Source organism: Hipposideros armiger, unplaced genomic scaffold (assembly GCF_001890085.2).
Source record: "Hipposideros armiger isolate ML-2016 unplaced genomic scaffold, ASM189008v1 scaffold_41, whole genome shotgun sequence".
Classification (NCBI taxonomy): domain Eukaryota; kingdom Metazoa; phylum Chordata; class Mammalia; order Chiroptera; family Hipposideridae; genus Hipposideros; species Hipposideros armiger.
The window spans coordinates 4,461,208-4,475,640 of NW_017731391.1; the positions used below are offsets into that span (position 1 = coordinate 4,461,208).

Below are 14,433 nucleotides of genomic sequence, written 5' to 3' on the forward strand. Positions count from 1 at the left end.
AAGAATAATGTGTGAAGATATGGAGGAAGCACACGAAATCTTTCATTTTTCTGTTTTTTTTTTTTTTTTTTTTGGTTTGTTTTCCTGAAATCTTAGCTTGCTGGTGACTATTTCTGCATTTAAAAACAAACAAACAAAAAAATAAGAGATGTTCTCTCTCAAATTACAGTAAGTTCCCTGGGTTAGTCATTACTGCAAACTGTCTCTTATCTACAGACTGAATCAAGTATAACTTTGAGAAGCTTAGTCCCTATTTTCAAAAATACTTCATTCTAATCCTAAGCAAGTTTCTAGTGTGCTGTGCATAACTTGTAGATTAATTTAAAAATGAAATAAAATAACCCAAAATATTAAGATTTTCTTATAAAAGCCATCTTGGACGTATCTACTTCTCTATTTGAAAATAATTACAAGATTGGTCTATTTTATATACAACAGGAAAAATGACAGTAAAAATGAAGTTGATAGACAATTAACAAAATAACACAGCAAATTAAACACCTAGAGCTAATACGCCCTTCCCCGTGAATGGCCAATCAACCAGTGCATTACTTTACTTAGTGCTTCTCAACTTCCAAGCTGTTAACCGTTGGTTTTACAGATGACATTCACAAAACTGTTCTTTTAAAAAATGGCCTAATACTTCCTGTGACATATCATGGAACAATGGGTTTAGTAGATAACATATGATATAAATTGAGCAATTTGTAAACTGCTGAATGTTCATCATATAGCTGACATTAACTAAACAAAATATGCTATTCATACTTTCTACAAATTCAAAAACTTTTGATAAGGACTGTATTTTTAAAGTACTTCTTTTGGCTTGATCAGTGTATCTGTGTCACATATATTTAGTCCCTCTCTAATGATATTCAAAGTAAATTTTAATGTAAACCTTTGTGTCCCATAGTGCACGTTATAAAATGTAAACAAAAGGCTTTATTAATGAAAAGAGTAAAGAGGAAAAGATGCATCACAGACTACATGAAATTGAAGTGTTCTACACATACCTTTAATGATCAAATGGAATAGAAAAACCACCATGTTTGCTATCAATTTGTGCTCTGATTATATCAATGCAAAAAGAAAACGGTTTTAAACAAATTTTTATAGAAGAAAATATTCAAATGTCATTATTAAATGTAATGCTTCTAGTTTGCTCTTCCTCCGTTGCTTTAACAACAATCGATGTAATCTCAGGTGAGCCTGCATTACTAGCTTACTTGCTTACTCCCAGGGACTACTGCGTCGTCTCTTTCCTGACTGCAACGCTTTTAGGAACCAATCCTTCACTGTACACTGAGAGTCTCATTTGCATTACACTGCAGTACAGAAATAATTTAGTTACCAAAATGCACATATTTTCCTTTCCTTTTGGCTTTTTAAAACCTTGAAAGGACATGTACAGATTTATAGTATGTTTCTACAGAAAATATTTTGTAGGTCATCAGACTAGACTCTTATATAATTATTGACAACAGATGCTTGTAATTTTCCATGCGACAGCATGTGCGCTAAGATTTAATTGGCTCATCACCTGAGTGTACTGGAACTGTTAGCGAATCAAGGGCATTTTGAAAAGGGAGCTGAGCACTTTACTGAAATAATGAAACAATTTTTTTTAGCAATTTTAATTAAATAATGCAAAGGTACATTTGGTTAAACATTTTATAAAAATTCAAGCAAAATTAAAAACTTAGCCAACTTCAACATCTCTACCAATTTAACCAGTAACTATTTTGGTCAAATCCACCTTTAGCTGAATTCATGAGAACAAGGACAAGGGACATTGAAGTATTCTCCTCACCACAACGGAGGTTTTTCTCACTTTCCACACTGCATAGCCACTACATGGAAACTCCCAGAATGATGAGCAGTTCAGTCATGCTCTACACTTTTCTTTTCAATGAAAAGTGATGTATCACCTTGTTTTGCTTGTGACAAAATATGGACTAAACACAAGTATACAATAACAAGAATCCAAGAGTAGCCCATACACAAGTCAACCATGTGTATGTTTTTATTATTGAAAGCCCACCATTCAGCTTATCTGTCTAAAGATATGGTAACAAACAGTTTGTTGCTTTTTCACTAATGATACTGATGACCAGTCAGTTTAAGGGAGGGACGGTCCAAGACAGCTGCTTGTAATTCAGTCAATGAGACAAACATGAACGATTTCAGCTTCGGAACTTCGAGCTCACTGCCTCTCCCTCAGAGGTCAAACACTGACGGCAGATACAACAGCACACAGCTTTTGGCGTATGAGAAGTTTAATGCAGGAATGATTCAGGAATAGTCCCTGCCATGTCTCTACATCCCCCTCTGTTTCTTCATCTGTATCGTGTGACCTGCTCAGCTCCCACACTGTGACTTCTTAGCTGGCACACAGCGTGTGTGTCACTCGGAGTCGGAACAGTCCTCAGGTAAAGCCACGTGACTGACGTAAAACAGTGCATGACTTAGGAAAGAACAGTAGCCGGTGGTGAACGTCCCTTTAATGTTAACTTTCCTAAAGTAAAATCAATAAAGTAAAAAAGGAAAATTCGTTTTCCTTTTGGCTGAAGTTGGACTTAGTTGGATTTCTGGTTGTCAGAACTGGTACCACTTCTTATCTTTGTATTTCAACATCATCTAAAGGGAGAAAATAAAAAAACATGTTTTAAACATGACAGAACAATGCTTGTTAAGTTACAACTGACTTCTCTATTTTACAAAACATTGTTATCATTCTAAAACATTCTATAGTGTTACTATATTGCTTACTTCAAATCAATTTATGCTGAAAGCAGTAAGAATTGTTCCATTTAGGGGGAAAAAAAGACTATAATGATTAAGAATCAGCCTAGAAGACCCTTACATCTTTTAGGCGTGTGACCTAATTAAATTTGGGCCAGTGCACTCTTTGGCGACCTAAGTTAATAATTTACAAATAAAGTAATTTTCAACTTTCTAATTTGCACTAAAAGTAATGCTTAAGGGACCTGGGAGTGAAAGGTTAGAAACACTACTACTGCTGCCATCTAAAATTTGCTGAGCACTTCCTCTGAGCCAGCACTGTCCCTACAGCAATTCATTTGGTCTTCAAAACAACTCTACGGGTTAGGCATTATTCTTCTCATTTTATAAACGAGAAAGGGAAGCTTATAGGGATTACCCAACGTAAACAAGGGTGAAACTGGGATTTGTGTCCACGTAGTCTGATTCAAGAACCCATGATCTTAAATACCTCAATGTATTGTCTTCGTTCTACTCACAAATATGGCTCAAGAATATTTGGTAGAAGGGGAACGCTACCAGTTTGAGACTGAACTCTTTGATGAATATTTAGTGTGGATATTTTCTGAAATTGACTGAAGTGTCCTATGGCTTAAAGGTCACAGTCAGGTGCAGGGTTATGCCAATAAAATTCTTGACCTAGACTGGAGGCTGCTAGCCTGTATCTGACATGTATGTCAGCCTAGTACACGGGCTGACAAGTGACCTCGGAATCTCATTGAAGCCCTGGACAAATCTCTTCCAGGTCAAGTTACCTCTTTTATGTATTCTAGGTGTCAGCATTCTTAAGCCAGGACGAGATGACTTTTGACTGAAAAATTTAAAGATCTATTAATAACAGTTTTGGTGCTCACACATAAAAATAACCTTAACATGGTATTTTCAGGTGACAAACTTGAAATGTCCTCAAGGGCATGTGTAAAAGCATCAAGAGCAGCAGACCTGTGTGTCAAAATGAAAAGAGCGTGCATTCTACCTACAGCCTTTACACTCTGAGTTTCAGGCCTACCATGCTGGCCAGGAAAGCATATTTGTAAGAGGGCCGGTTAGGGAGCCCCACTTCACACAATCTGTTTCTAAGCTCCACCGTAATGTCCTGGGTCATCAAGAGGAATTCACTGCAAAAATGCACCTTGTTACTCCTCCATATGAAGTGGTCCCCAGACAGATTTGATACTGTTTATCTGAATAAAAGTGTTTGCTGGTTTTAGTTATTCAGATCTCCCTAAGGAGTTAAGAGAGGGCAATTATTCCCTTCTCTAGGAGGAACCGGTAGTAGAATGAGAGGCATTCGGGAAAGTTAGCTTTGTTATTGGGTTCTCAAAGAAACGGTCACAAAGCTGTGTTTACAGAAAGCTCGAAGGTGAGCAGGTTCCCTGGGATTTGCGAACTTCAGGAAAAGACCAAATGCTACTACTCATACATGTTCTTGTGATAAATAGTTCCCTCTGGTGGCAAGTCAGGGATTGGCAACTGTCTAGAGACTATATGAAAATTCAAGAGTAGGTGTGCAGTAGCTATACAAATAGTCACTTTCATACTTGTTTTACCCAGGGTTGTCTGTCTAAGTACTTGTTTGACAGACATACCTCGTGAGCATGTTTGGAAAACGACTCCGCACTAGACAACATGGCTGCGGTTCTTTCCTCCAGGTCTCCGAGTTTCTGGCCGCGCTCGTCCAGCGCCAGCCTGGCGCGGGCTAATTCACCCACCACTCCAGACGCTGCTCCTTTGACGCCTTCAATGCCTCCCGGGCCCGGGATATGCTGTGCAAGACTTCTCGAAGCCTTTCCTGAGGCTGATTCCCCAACTGCACAAATGCAATAAATGAAAGGGTAACTCAGAAATACTTATGTATTAGTTCACTTTATAATTAATACATGTTTTCTTTTATTATGATGGCTTTAATAATTTTTAGATACTTTTCAAACAAGGAGAACACAATGTACCTTGATAAATACTGTATTCTCTCCTAGTTCATATAGTAGGACTTGTGCAAAAAAGGGACTGGCAATTATTTGTTGAACTGAATAATGGGATAAACTGATCCCAATTTATATAACAGTAAAAAGTGTGCAAAATACTGAAGATAAATTAATTTAAAGATACTGAAATTCAAAGATTTAAATTTAAATATACAGATTTTCATTTATTTATTCCATACTTTGTCTTACTGAAGTACTATGCTTAGGCTTAGAAGTAAAGAAAAGTACAGAATTTATTCAACATTCTATTTCAGGCTCCAAAAGTTACAGATGTGCTCTATTCCCCTTTTCTGTCTCCATTTATGTTGTCACTTACCAAATAGGTCACAATTTTTCCTTCAGGTCTCAGGGATTCATTGCGTCCCTTCCCTCTGTCACCCAGACCCTGATGATCTAACATCTAGATTACTGCAAAAGCCTAAAACCTGCTCAGTCTGCTGTCATTATTTCCTCGTCCCTCAGCATACATTTTTCTTTAGAAATAGAATTCACATACCATAACATTTTCCCCTCAACAATTCAGTAATTTTTCGTTTATTCAAAAGGTTGTGCAACCATTATCACTATCTATTCCCAAGCATTTTCATCACTACGAAAAAGAACAACCAATTTTATTAGCAGCCACTTTCCATTTTCCCCTCTTCTCAGCCTTTGGCATTCAATAACCCACTCTGTCTATAAATTTTTCTATTCTGAATGTTTCATTTAAATGGATTTATACAATATGTGGGTGGCCTTTTGTGTCTCACTTCTTTCACTCAAATAATGACAAGGTACAGCCATGTATTAGCACTTCACCCTTTGTAATGACTGAACAATATACCACTGTGTTATGGAAGACATGGCATTTCCTTTATCCACTCCTCAGCTGATGGGCATTTTGAGTTGTTTCCACTTATAAATAACACTGCTATGAACATCTATACAACCTTTTGTGTGAACATGTGTTCTCAGCTCTCTTGGGTATATACCTAGGAGTGTTAACTGTTGGGTCATATAACTTTATGTTTAACTTTTTGAGGAGCTGCCAGAATTTTCCAAATAGGTTACAGCATCTTACATTTCCACTGGCAATGTGTGAGGGTTTCAATTTTTTCACTTTCTTGCAAATATTTGTTATTGTACATCTTTTGTGTTACAGTCATCCTAGTAAGTGTGAGGCGGTATTTTATGGTGGTTTTGATTTACATTTCCCTAATAACAAATGATGTTCAGCATCTTTTCATGTGTTTATTGATCATCAGTATATTTTCTTTGGAGAAGTAACTATTCAAACCATTTGCCCATTTATAAATTGGGCTATGTGTTTTTTTATTGTTGATTTATAAGAGTCCCATATGTATTCTGGATACTAGACTCTTACCAGATATATCAGATAAATAATTTGAAATATTCTATTACATTCTGTGGGTTGTCTTTCACTTTTTGATAGTGTTCTTAGACTTTTAATTTTGAGGAAATTAAATTTATTTTTTTCCTTTGGTTGCTTGTAATTTAGGTGTCATATCTGAGAAACTATCGCCTAATCTGAGGTCACAAAGATTCCTAAATTTTCTTCTAAGAGTTTTAGTTTCTTTATATTGAAGTCTTTAATCCATTTTGAGTTAATTTTTGTGTATGGTATGGGGTCAGGGTCCAACTTCATCGGGGTTCAACACCGTCTGTTGAAAAGACCATTCTTTGACCATTGAATTTTCTTGGCATCCTTGTAGGAAATCAACTGACCATACATGTATGAGCTTATTTCTGGACTTTCAAATCTATTCCATTAGTCTATGTATCTATCATTATGCCAGCAGCACACTATCTTGATGATTACAGATTTGTAGTAACATTTGTAGGAAATCAAATGTGTGAGTCCTCCATTTTTTTACTTCTTTTTTAAGATGTGTATGTGTGGCTATTTTGGATCCTTTCTATTTCCATATGAATCTTAGGAACAGCTTTTTTCAGTCTTCAAAAACCAGCTGGGATTTTGACAGGGACTGTGTTGAATGTATAGATTAATTTGGGGAATACCTACCATCTTAGCAATATTACATCTTCCAATCCATTTATTTATGTTTTAATTTCTTTAAATATTTTGAAGTTTGTAGTGTATGTTTTACACTTTTTAAATTATTTTTAAGTATTTTATTTTTTGATGCTATTAAAAATGGAACTGTTTAATTTTCAGTTTGTTCACTGCTAGTGTATACAAAAAAACACAATTTATTATTTATATTACTATGTATCCTGCAATCTTATTAACTCTAATGGTGTGTGCGTATACCCCTTAAGATTTTCTACATGCAAGAATGTCATTTGCGAATATAGGTTTACTTCTCCCAGTCCAGTCTTCATGCCTTTTATTTCCTTTTCTTGCCTAATTGCCCTGGCTAAAGCCTCTAGTACAATGTTAACTAGAACTGGTGAGATCTTTTGAATTTCCATATAAAGTTTAAAATAATTTACAATTTTTTGGGTGGGATGCGCATGTATGTATGTATATGCATGTATCAGTTTGGGGAGAACTGATGTCTTTTACTGAATCTTCCACTGCATGATATATATCTCTATTTATTTGGGTCTTTCACTTCTTGACAGTTTTATAATTGTCTATTTTCCCCATGGAGGTCCTGAACATCTGCTAAGATTTATTTCTAAGTATTTTTTTTTTAATACCATTGTGGCAGGCAGCATACTGCCCCCCACTCCTGGAACCTGTAAATATGTCACCTTACATAGGAAAAGGGACTTGCAGATGTGATTAAGGACCTAGAGATAGCAAGATTATCCACCTAAACGCAATGTAATCACGTCCTTAAAAGCAAAGAGCTTATCCCAGAGAAAGATATGACTTTAGAAAAATAGTCAAGAGAGATGCAGAAAGTTGCTGGCTTTGAAGACTGAGGAAGGGGTTGAGGATGGTCTCCAGAAGCTGAAAAAAGGCAAAAAAAAACCAAACAAAAAAAAACATTCTCCTCCTAAACCCTCCAACAAGGAACACAGCCCTGGCAACACCATGACACTGGTGTTGATATTTAAGCTACAGAACTGTAAGATAATAGGTTTGTGTTGTTTCAAGTCACTATGTTTGTGATAATGTTATAGCAGCCATAGAAAATTAATTCAAATGGTGATTTTAAAATTTCATTTTTTACTGCTATTAATATGATATGAATAAATTGAATTTTCTTTTTGTATGTGGATTATTTCCAGTAAGTTTGCTAAACTATTATTTCTAACAGCTTAGCTATAGATTCTTTTAGGTTTTCTGAATATGTCATTGCATCAATCATTACAAATGATTATTTTTTCTTCCTTTCCTATTACTGTACCTTTTATTTTTCCTTCCTTTTCCATACTCTCTAGGGACTTCAATACAATGTTGAATGTACTCGTATGTGGTAACACTAGGCATTGTATTATTCCTTATCTCAAAGGGAAAATTTTTAATAACTTTTAATGTTTCTGTATTGTGATATTTACTGTAGAATTTTGGTAGTTAAACGTTATATAATATTTTGCAATTATAATTCGTCAACTTTCTGGGAATGTTTATCAGAAATGGGTATGAATTTTACATGTCTTTTTTGAATTTGTTGGAGTGATCATATGATTTTTGTCCACCTGTTAATGTGGTGAACTACTCATTATTATTATTGTTTTTAAACAACAAACAAGCTTTGAATTCTTGGAACAACCCAAACTTGGTCATGGCATATCATCATTATTACATATTGCTGGATATGCTATATTAACATTTCATTTTAGATTTTGAATCTATATTCATGAGTGACATATGTCTTTATTTTTCCTTTCTCATACTATGTTCATTTTTGGTACCAAGGTTGTGTTAAGTTCACAAAATGAACTGATGAGTGTATCTTCTTTTTGTATTTTCTACAAAAAGAGTGAAATTATTTTTTCCCCTTAAATATTTGGTAGAACATACTAGTGAAGCCCAATTTGAGCCAGGAATTTACTTGTGGGAAAGTTTGAAACGATGGCTTCAATATATAATAGTTATAGGACTATTCAGATTTTTACTTCTCTTTTTGTCTATTTTGATAAATTATACTTTTCTAGCATTTGTTTATTTCACTGAAAGTTTGAAAAAATTTACCAAGGAGTTATAAAGTCTAATTTACTGTTTTAATAGGCAGCAGCGCATTTCGTGACAGCTTCTTTTGTCGCTCCTGAGTGCTTTTTTGTGCCTTCTTTTCATCTTGCTCAGTTCACCAGAGTTTTATTCATTTTATTAGATTTTTAAAGAATCAAATTTTGCTTTTGTTGATTTTGTCTATTGTGAATTTATTTACTATTTCATTACTATCTTATTATTTTATTTTATTTGGTTTATTTTGCTATTTTGCTACCTTTCAGAGATGAATGGTCAGTCAGTTCATTCATTTCTGTTTTTTCTTTCTCTAATACTGAATATGTACTAAAGCTATAAATATTATTCCAAGTATAACTTTAGATGCATACCAATGGTCGTGAATTCTTTGACACAGTGGTTATTCAAAAGTATAGTTCTTAATTTTTCAAACATGGGGGTTTAAAATTAGCTTTTTTATTGATTACATGCATAACTGCAGATCACAAACTCTTAAATTCTTTGATTTTAATTCTTTGAAAATTGATTTTTAAAAATCATCTAACATATGCTCAACTTATAAAGAAACTCAAATATTTTACAATGTAAGTTTCAAACATACAGGAAAGTAAAAAGAACTGTATAATAAATATCCATATACCCATTATTTAATTTTATGAACATTCCGTATGTGTTTGAGAAGAATGTATATTCTGAAACATTCTATATCCGTTCAGTAGATTTAAGTTCATTAATTGTGGTATGTTTTCTATATCTTTACTAACTTAATTTTTTTCTCTGCTGTTGAATTTCAATCACTAGGTATATTAGAAATTCCACTACGAGTGGAAAATTGTCTCTTCTAGTAGTTATGTCAATATTTGTTAATATTATACTTTGAAATCAAAATATTAAGTGCTTTCATCCACTAAGTTTTTAATTTTGGTTTTTGAATCTAAGTTTTCCAATTTCATTTTAGTTGCTTACACACTTGCTGTATTGATTTTTATAGTTTTTAGTTACCTGACACAAGGTTCAGGCATGGTATTTATCCTCCTGAACATAATAGGCATTATTATTTTATAGTGCGTGTCTGAGAATTTTAATATTTAAAGTGCATGTGATTTGGCTTCTGTTTTTTTCCTGTTTTATTGATCATGGCATCGATTCCCAGGACTCCTGGACACTATGGCTACAGATTTGAAAAATTATTTGTAGAAATAATTTGAGGACTTGAGATATGTCATCTTCCTTTGGAGAACATTTTCATTTGCTTCTGTCAGGTGCTGGGGACTCCAGCGGTCTGCAAAACTCTTAATTAAGGCTGACAGTTTTTTGGCCACTCAGATAACTTGAAGCTGAGCTGGAAGTCTGTGTGCATGTGAGATCTGATTTATTTCCAGCTCAACTTTACTCTTCAGCTGCAGGCTTCTGGCATCCTTGCCATGAGGAGGATTTGTTTATCAGGCTCCTCACCCTTGTCAGTTCTGGGATCCCACCTTGCTAGTCCTAACACAGTTTACTATCAGTCTCATGCGGCAGATAGTCAAAGTACTTCAGGATGAAAGTGGTCTCAGGTGCCAGGCTCACCACTTTGGGTTCCCACCCCTCCCCAGGATATGGTCTTTACTACACTGTCAGCTCTTTGATGCTTCAAAGAATTAAAATAAAACATTCTTAAGTTTTGTGTAATTATCCTCCGTGAGAACGTTATTTCAAATTATCAGTCCCCCACAACTTGAAGAACAGTTTTCATTTTTCTTAAATGAATTAACACTGACCAATCCTCATTACTCAGATGGTAATCATCTCGGTAAGTTTTTAAAATGACATTGCACTGCATTGCTACTTACTGGTACTTAATCTTACTGATTTTCTAATTGATCAAACACAAAAGGAAAATTCTAAAATATTTCAGGAAAAAAGAAAATAAAAGGAAAAAAATCAAGGATAGACAGTAGCTCCTACTTGAAAGATAGGTCAATCATTCATTGATACATTAGTTCATTCAAGAACCAATTTTTAATTCGTTCCCATTTGTGGAAGGCAGTATATGAACCAGATTTACTATTTTAGATAACCTAATGCAATGAGAATAACAGGGGTGCCAAAAAAAAACATATACACATGACTTCTATTCATCTTTTGTTATCAGTATATATTGAGTACTTCAATTTTAATACAATTTTTTCCTTTCTTAAAAACGTGTACATATTTTTTTGGCACCCTTGGTAGTTTTGGAGATTTTGTAAAATAAAATAAATATTTCAGTAAAAAGTTTTTCAAAATTAAGGTCATCAATTAAAGTCAATTACAGAATTAAAATAATAATGATCAGATTTGATTAAAATACTTTCTAAATTATTCATTTCAAGTTGTGAGTGCTCCATTTTAGCTACCTGAAGCTATTCTGATTTTCGTTCCCTGAGTAAAATATTCCTCTGATTTAGATTAGAGTGACAGAAAATAATTTCATGTATTTTGTTAAAACATGGGTATGTTAATTGTGGTGACAAAGAAGAAAAAAGGTGAACATAATCTACACATGTAAGAAAAATTTATATGGCTTGCATGTTTCTGTTTTATAGATATATTACCCAAATTAAATAAATCCACTTACATAGTTCTTCTCTATCAAGAGACTGTGCACCGCCTCCAAACAAGCCTTTGAAGAATCCCCTGTTTGGTGCCTCGGGTGTTTCTACAGGAGTGAAGAGTTCACCCAACATTTCCTTTAAAATCAAAACATATTGTAATTGCTAACGTTTCAGGGAAACTAAACTGTAATTAGCAAAACCATCACTGTAAGCTCTTTAACTTAAGCTTATAACATTATCTGTTCAGATTCACAATTAAGAGCACATTTCAAATGATCAGATCCAGAACATACAGACTTAGTAACACAGCAAATTATTAAAGCTAATTGACTAACACTAACTTGCTGCTTGCTCGGCTAGATTACTTTCCTTCCATTTCAAAGATGATATTCCTGCTTTAGCTGGAAGGAGGAGGTTCCAATCTTTGACAGAATTTTGACATAACTTTTATTATCAAGAATTGGTAACTGGTTTAATAATTAGGTCTTCCTACATTAGAAAGAAGAAAAAAAGCTACTAGCAAGTTGAAAAGTCTAGTCACTAGTGTAATGATAATGAAAACATAGTTTTGGAATTACCACCTTCATTGAGTGAAAACATTAGTAATTTAGAAAGACACACCAACTTATTTTTTCATAAGCATATACTAGGAAGAGAATTATGCCAATGTACACCTGGAATTTCAGAAATCTGGCAGGGAGATGGGAGGGTTTCTTCCTATACTGTCAACAAGTTTTTTGAATTACTGTCAATATTCCTCCGAGCACAGAAATGGTAAAAATAAGTCAGCAGACAAGAAAGGTTACTGAGATGTTACTGACTTTGTGGAAAAAACACATGAGAGTAGTTTCTCTAAGGAGAAGGATAGTAACAGTATTTACAAGGCAGCTTTGGGAAGCTTTAGAATAAACAAAATCATAGTGAGGCTTTGGGATTACATTTCTGCCCAATGAATGAAGTAGCTATTACACAAAAATAAACATACTAGTGGTTCCTGCTATTAGTTCTGCTGAACTCTGGTATTATATTATTGGGTTGTCGGGAAAGTCATGACGCATTTTTGCAACAAAAAACAGAAAAAATATGTCATGACTTTTCCGACAATCCAATATTATAGTTGGAGCTAACGTATGTACTATTTTTTAGTTTCTTTATAAGGTCTGGGTTAAGAGCGTTAATAAGAATGTCCAAAGATTTTACTTTTAGAGAAATCTATATTAATTTTGTCTCTCCAATCAGATTATAAATGAAAGGAGATAATTATTAACACTATACAATGTAGTTTCATTAATAATGTTGAAGCCTTTATATTTTAATTTTCTTTCCTCTGGATTTTTATAAAGTAGAGTAAAACTAGAATGAAAAACTTCCTGACATCAATAAATCAAACTTGTTAAAACCTACCATAGAATATACTGATACCTTTATTTCATTAATATTAGACTATACAACAAAGGTGATTTTAGATATAGTTCCAATCTTTTTTATACTGTATTTCACAGATTCTAATTTAAACTGTATCTGTTAAGTTGATACAACAAAAATGGCAAAAAGCTACCATTTGAGAGTGTTTTATGCTAAAAAAATAGTATGACATACAAATAGTGATAGCATAAAGATAAGCTTTTTAAAACTAACCTCATTTTAGAATTATGGTTTACAATTATTAATTTATTTAGTGTTTAATGAGCTTACAATTTTACAAATGTTAAGAAATACTGGGGATGCCAAAAAAATGCATACACATTTTAAGAGATGTTAACACTTTGGTCAATGTTGCTCAAGCAATAGTTCGCCATAATCAGAAGTGTCTGGACCCTGACAGTAACCACTCTGAGCACCTGTTGTAATTGTAGAAGTCAAAATGTGACTTGTATTCATCTTTTGTTTTCGGTATATATTGAGTATTACAATTTTAATACAGTTTTCCTTTCTTAAAATGTGTATACATTTTTTTTTGGCACCTCTGTATTAAAAAAAAAAACCAGAAAAAAAAACAGAGATCACAGTACACACCAAGTCACTACAGTGTAATGAAATGAGTGTAAACTTTGGAACCTTGTGGACCTGGATTTGATTGTCACCTCTGCCATTTACTGGCAGAGGAATCTTAAGCAAATCAGTCTCTCAGAAAACTGGTTTCCTCTACTTTAAAAAGAAGAGATAATAATACCTACCTCTTAGGAATGTTATCAGGATTAAAGATAATGAAACATATAAAGCACCAAGAATAGACAATGATGTATACACTAAAATAGAAAAATCTCCATTCATACAATTAGAGATAAAACAAATTAGAAAATATGAAAGTCATTTATCAATAGATGAACAATATGAACATACATCTTCAACGGAAGTTTAAAATTTAGTGTTTCTTTAAAGAGTCTGCAATGTCCACAGTCTTACTATTAGGATTTGGGGAGAAACACTGATATTAAAAAAAGTTTGTATTACAACAGTATTAAACAGTATCTATAGGTATTTTTCACATGTATTTAATAAGGAATTTAACCATAATTAAATTTGCTATTTAGAATGATTAATTTTAACAACTAGTAAACGTTGGTGGAATCTAAAATAGATTTGTATTTTCTGTGATATCGCTCAACATATCAATTAGTCGACTATATGTCTGAAATAGTTTCTGAGATTTTTAAACTACTACAAAATAAAAATATACAGAAACAAATATACTTGTCTGAAATTAGTCTTGAATCTCATTGTTATATGTGCTAGCAAGCTTATGCGGTAAAATTTAGGACTAATTTCATGAATGGGTCAATATATGTGCTTTAATTATCACTAAACTCTTTTTAATATATAAAATAATCAATGATTTTAATAATTTTGATTAAGAAGGGACCGGGCAAGTGGCGCGATGGTTAAGAGCTGGCTTGGGACGCCAGAGGGCCCTGGTTCGGATCCCACATATGAGGGCCAGTGACACTGCCCGCTGCAGCCTACGCCGTCGCCAGCGACTCACGGCAGC

The 14,433-nt window shown here is 33.8% G+C and overlaps 1 protein-coding gene across 1 annotated transcript in view; it reads right to left on the reverse strand.

Moving 5' to 3' along the window:
- Positions 1–2,000: 2,000 nt before the first annotated feature.
- STXBP5 (syntaxin binding protein 5) overlaps positions 2,001–14,433 on the reverse strand; it is a 182,049-nt gene continuing 169,616 nt past the window's right edge. The window contains exons 26-28 of the mRNA XM_019638917.1: positions 11,468–11,579; positions 4,371–4,591; positions 2,001–2,637 (exon numbers count right to left, since the gene is read on the reverse strand). Of these exons, the coding sequence (XP_019494462.1) occupies positions 2,596–2,637; positions 4,371–4,591; positions 11,468–11,579 (375 nt within the window). The 3' untranslated portion in view covers positions 2,001–2,595. The remainder of the gene's footprint in view (positions 2,638–4,370; positions 4,592–11,467; positions 11,580–14,433) is intronic.